Below are 5,578 nucleotides of genomic sequence, written 5' to 3' on the forward strand. Positions count from 1 at the left end.
TGAACATGGCAGCAGACAGCAAGAAGCCTCCCAAATCTCCAGATGCATTTGAGATATCAAAAAAGTACTCCAGGGTGTTGTTCAGCATGGGGGTGAGTAGAAAATGAAGGCTAATCATGTTTTGGGTGTACTATTCCTTTAAAGAGGTTTTTCAGCCAGTGGGAAAGGGATATAAGAGTAAAGTTTATGTACTATTTCTGAAATGTTAAAGATGTGTTCGTTTATCATCAGTTGCTAGTTTTATTGAACTTGTAACTGATTTATTTTCCTTTTAGGTACATCATCTGTGGTTGCTGTGCATTCCACAGCTCAACGAGTAATAAGGACTAAAGCCCACGATGGGTTGCCAAATGCTGTTGGCTCCGAGTGCAAGAACCCGTTCAAAATGGTGATGGCGGCCGGACAGCAGCAGCAGAGGTTGTATCCACATCAGGAGGCTAGTGGAGCCCCGCAGTCTGAGCTTTACTCTGGATACCCCCGGGCTCAGAGGCTACAGAGCGGGGATCCTGTAACTAAATCTCCATATCGCGCCGTGTATGGAGGCATGTTGAGCCCATCTTCCTCCAGTGCTAAACTGTATGGAGATGGCTCTCAGTCTCCCAATACAGAGACTCTGGGCAGCCCTGAGGGCTTTCAAAGGACCAATCCTTGTGGATTTCCAGGAGCCGGTAGTCCCAGTTCAGCAGCCATCCTTGGGAACACTAGAACTCCTCTTTCCCCACCCAGTGTAATGCTTCACGGCTCTCCTGCAGGCCAGTCATCCTGTGCTATGACAGGAAGGACTAGCACGCCCCTCTCCCCTACGGCCACGGCCAAAAGCCCCGTCATGAACATGAACATGCCGCGGGGGAACTTCCCACCCGGCATGGATCTGCCAAGAGCAGCGTTTCATCATAAATCTCAGCCCCCTGTGCATCCTGTACCTCCCCCGCCATCCATACCACCACCCTGTGCTCTTCAGAAAAGGCAGTTGGGCTCTGAAAAGGACCCCCTAGGCATTCTGGATCCCATCCCTAGCAAACCAGTTAGCCAGCCCCCAACCCATGCCCCCAACCCTTCCAACTTCCAACCCAATATCCACTCTCAGGTACAAATGATGAATGTAAACATCCCCCCTCCTGCCATTGTTCCTCTGCCAAGCAACTTGCCTTTACCCACAGTCAAGCCTGGACCTGTGGGCCATGGTGGCAATTTGCAAAGGACTCAACAGAGCGGTCCTTCGTCCTCGATGCCCCCCTCCCCTGTGACTTCCCCCGTTCACATGACTGGGCCAGCTCTAGGGAGAATGGAGGCCTCACCTCATCGCTCGCGTTCCTCCTCCACCTCCTCAGAACATGGAAGCTTTATAATGCCATCTGGTCACCAAGCCCCATGTCCCACCATGAAGGTTCCCCCGCGTTCTCCCAGGTCGGCGATGGGGTCTCCCCGGCCGGCGATGCCCTCAAGCCCCTCCACCAACAAAACCGATCCTCTGCACCAGTATAAAGACTCCCAGCTGCTGCCCGGAATGGGAAACCCAGTGGGCACCCATCAGCACAGCAACTCCATGTATTCGCCCACCTCTTCCTCCTCTTTATCCTCTCTGGCAACTTCCAGCGCTTCCCAGAAGGGCCACCCCGGACTCCTTGGGATGCCCCTCAACCAGATTCTGAACCAACAGAACGCCGCTTCCTTCCCAGCCAGCAGCCTCCTCTCAGCCGCAGCCAAAGCACAGCTAGCAAATCAAAACAAACTTGGCGCTGGTGGCAACAGCACTCCTGGCATGGCCGCTGGCGGTGCGGTCGGCATGCCGGCCATTGGGGCAGCCAGTGGAGGGAACGGTGGGGGCGTCGGCCCTCGAAGCGTGGAGGGACACAGCACTTTAAATCCCATGCTCCCGCCAAACTCCACCATGCTGCTAAACACTCCAGAAGGTCAGAGCGGCCGGGCAGCGCTTAGAGACAAACTCATGTCCCAGCAGAGGGATCCCAATCGGAAACGGAAGCAGTCGTCTGGCAGCGCTGGGAACCATGACGGCGGTAACAACATGGTCTTCAGCATGCTCAACAAGCAGGGCATGGGAGGACCCCACATGCAGGCGCCCAGCGCTACGGAGCAACTGCGAAAGGTGGGGCGGATGGGAAACCTGCACCCCAACGCCTCCATGGCTCAGCTGCTGCAGTCCATGAGCTGCCACAGTTCCCACAACATGGCAGGAAACAGCCATCGCCCAGGGCTCAGCCCCGGTTCACATGGAGCGGCGCAGCTTCACTACAACGACACAGCGGGGATGCTCCCTGGTGGCCCTCAGCAGAACCTGCTGGTCCAGCAGAGACTGCGGCCTCCAGGGGATCCCATTCAGAACTGCCAGAACCTGGACCCCTCTGCCGGCCACCTGGTCCCCCGTCAAGGCCAGTTCCCCGACATGATGGCTCAGATGCAGGCGCAGTCCATGAACAGCTGTGGGCCAATAGGACCAGGCGGCGGACCGATCGGACCTGACGGCTTACCGCTGGTACGCCCCAACACTAACCCCCCACCGCTGTCCCATCCAGGCCCACACCCCTCACAGCTCCACAGTATGAGGAGGACTAATATTGTGCAGCATGGAGGGGGCGACGGAGGCTGCAACCAGTCGGTTTCTGACTCAGGTGAGAATTCTGGGCAGTGGAAATTTCTTACCTGCTTGAATGATGATCTAATGTTCAGAGGCTGTCACTGCCTGTTCAAAGAGCTGCACTTTTGGCTGACTGATGGAAATTTTGGAGGAAAGAAAAGTGCGTTGGAAAAAAATAAGAAGTTTGAGTTAATGGTTGCACTTCTGACATAATTTGATGTCGATTCAATATATCTTTAGGATCCCAGTTAGTTAGATAAACCGTTTCCCTTTTTGGTCGGAGGATGAGATTATGAGTTTAGTTTAGCAAAAATAAACATTTTGAAAGGATATTAATGTTGATGTCAATAATATGGACCACTACGATGGTAAGGGTTGTGATGAACAGTTTCTACTAAAAGTTAGGCAGCATCATTTTTTACAGCCTTAAAAGAAACCGAACTTTAAATGTTACTTCAACGCAGACAGTAAAGAAACTTTGGGCTGAGAAATAAAAAGTCGTTGATCATCTGCATAAAGCAAATTTTTGAGTTCCTGCTCACAACTTTAGAGAAATGTAACCAGAGCTTTGACGATTAGATCAAATAACGGCACTCTAAAGGCCAATTTATGCTTCAGACGCATAGCCTCTGCAGCCGTCAAATCTGTCTGTGTGGGCGACCACGCCCCCCGCGCAGAGGTTCTGTAACCGTCGTCGTCCACCTAAAAAGAATTTTCCCAACTACGCGTTTGATGGCTGCATACCTGTGCAGACCTCGAGCGGAAGTCCACAGCTGTGATTGGTCCTTGGTATGCCTTTCCGCGTGTCTTTGTGGTCGTCCTTCTCTATACGGAGCCGGTGCGCACCATTTTTAAAAACAGAGGAACAACTACAATGGAAAACTACCAAGAAAGGTTAATTGGTCTTTTTGCCAACTCCATCAACAGAACCTGTTCCTCTTCAATGTCTAGCAACTCTAGATCCATCTCCATGATCGTAATTACTTGCAGATGCGCCATTGTTTTTTTTTGGAAGATAATCACTCTCGCGAGTTCTAGAAATTCTAGACCTACGGTGAAGAAGCATACCAGCAAAACTGGTTCGCGACCAGACCCGAGGCCCTTAAGGGTCACACCTGTTGTTAAAATGGAAACACTTTTTATTTTATTGATCAGATATACCCAGGAATTAAGTTAATGATTTTGATCAAAAAGACCAAGTTTAGGCAACACTACATATATCTGCAATAAAGAGCTAAAAGCTCTCTGTGTCGATCGGTTTTTTTTATGAATACTTACTTGGTGAGTTTTGGTACTGAAGAGAAATGAATGGAGTGAAACGCTCTTTGGCCTTCTCAAACAGTAAACCATCTGGATGTACACAGAACAGAAACTGAAAAACTATTAAAAATACAAGGATTTAATGACAAAGTACTTAAAATGTCAATTAAATTAGTAAAAAAAATTGATATTAGGCTATTTTTTTTATCCAGCTACACCTAGTAAGAACAAAAACAGTTTGAAAAACTAAGAAACTGAAGCAACATATTGGCAATATCTGTGTATATGGATGCATTGGAGCCAAGTTTGTTTTGAGGAGTTGGGAATGAAGCTAAATTAACCCTGAAAGCTAAAAAAAGAACAGTTCCTGAGTTTTCAAGCAGCTATTTCGCAATCCAAAGCAGGAGGGAAGATAAAACATTATTTTAATGAGCACTTGCTGTATAAAGAAGTATTTTTTAGACAACCGAATCTTAATATCACATAATATTTAAATTCCTAATATTAATGTATTTGCCCCGTTAGCTATGCTATCCCTGCCCACCATCGTTGCGTCGACCTCCCTCCTTTTTTCCTTCTGATAAGCTGCTGGCATGATGAAGCTGTTTTCTATGCTTGTGAGTGAAGTTAAACCAAAGCAATTGGGTGATGGGGCCCCAAGTCAAGATGATCTGGCTCCTCCAGTTTCTCAGAGCTAACCAGTGGGGCCCCTCATCTCTGGCCGCCTGCTAATTGTCAGTCAGCCAGTGTTTCTCTTTGTTTTATTTCTATTCTAACATCAGTCGATGGCGTAAGAAGATGGAAATAGGATCTGCATCACGCTTTAAGGGAAGCAACCCAGATAGGGAGCTGTAAAGAGCTTCTCCCATAAAGCAGGTCGCTATAGTAACGATAGACCCTGAATAGAGACCAGAGCGAAGCCTTTGATGACAGTTTAGGCCGGTGTGCGTGTTTGTGTAGGTCTGCTAGTACATTAGAGTGTGCTTCTGTTGTTTTCTATGCTGGTGCTTGACAGGCAGTGGGACTGTATTTGTGTGATACAGTCACCCCCACCTCCCTTCTTGCAGTTGGACCGGACTCTTTTTATGTATTCGATTTGCGTCCTGGCGTTTATTATAGAAAGATGGCCGAGGTCTGCTGCAGGCCCCCCTGTTCTTATCACAAGCCGTTCTGTATTTCTGCCACATGAATTCATTGAAATTCAGGCTTGTTGGTGGAGCGTGGTGTTTCTCATCTCTGGGGATTTTTAACATTTCATCATCCTCATTGTGACGGACGAAACGGATGTTTGAGGTTGAATTAAATCAGTTGTCAGGGAAGCTTTTAGACCCACCAATGAAACATACTCAACAGTTTTAAACACCTTCAAACCACTGTTTTAAATTAATGTTCCAAATGTGAAATTAAGATTTAAGATTCAAGAAACCTTTTGTGTTTTTTTTAGTAGTAAAGTAAAAGAAAAACACAGTAATGCATTTTTTTTTTAATGAAACAATACCAGATTTGCCATTTAATTTGCTATAAATGATTTGCTCCTTTCAAAGATGTTTCCATCAAACAAATTTAGCTATCAAAGGTAATATTAGGACAATAATAGCTGATATCTTAGGAGGATTTTTATTTCTTAAGCCTGAAGCTCTATATTCCAAAAAGTGTACATACACTTCATAAGACCTTTCTCAACTTGTACTAGGGGTGTAAATCACACCCATCATGGCGATT

At 47.4% G+C, this 5,578-nt stretch overlaps 1 protein-coding gene across 2 annotated transcripts in view; it reads left to right on the forward strand.

Moving 5' to 3' along the window:
* Positions 1-5,578, forward strand: part of mbd5 (methyl-CpG binding domain protein 5) — a 35,823-nt gene that overhangs the window by 19,726 nt on the left and 10,519 nt on the right. For both annotated transcript variants that reach the window (XM_015371697.1, XM_015371698.1), the window contains exon 5: positions 276-2,630. In XM_015371697.1, the coding sequence (XP_015227183.1) occupies positions 276-2,630 (2,355 nt within the window). The remainder of the gene's footprint in view (positions 1-275; positions 2,631-5,578) is intronic.

The sequence above is a fragment of the Cyprinodon variegatus genome, unplaced genomic scaffold (genome assembly GCF_000732505.1).
Source record: "Cyprinodon variegatus isolate N-32 unplaced genomic scaffold, C_variegatus-1.0 Scaffold63, whole genome shotgun sequence".
In the NCBI taxonomy this organism is placed as follows: Eukaryota; Metazoa; Chordata; class Actinopteri; order Cyprinodontiformes; family Cyprinodontidae; genus Cyprinodon; species Cyprinodon variegatus.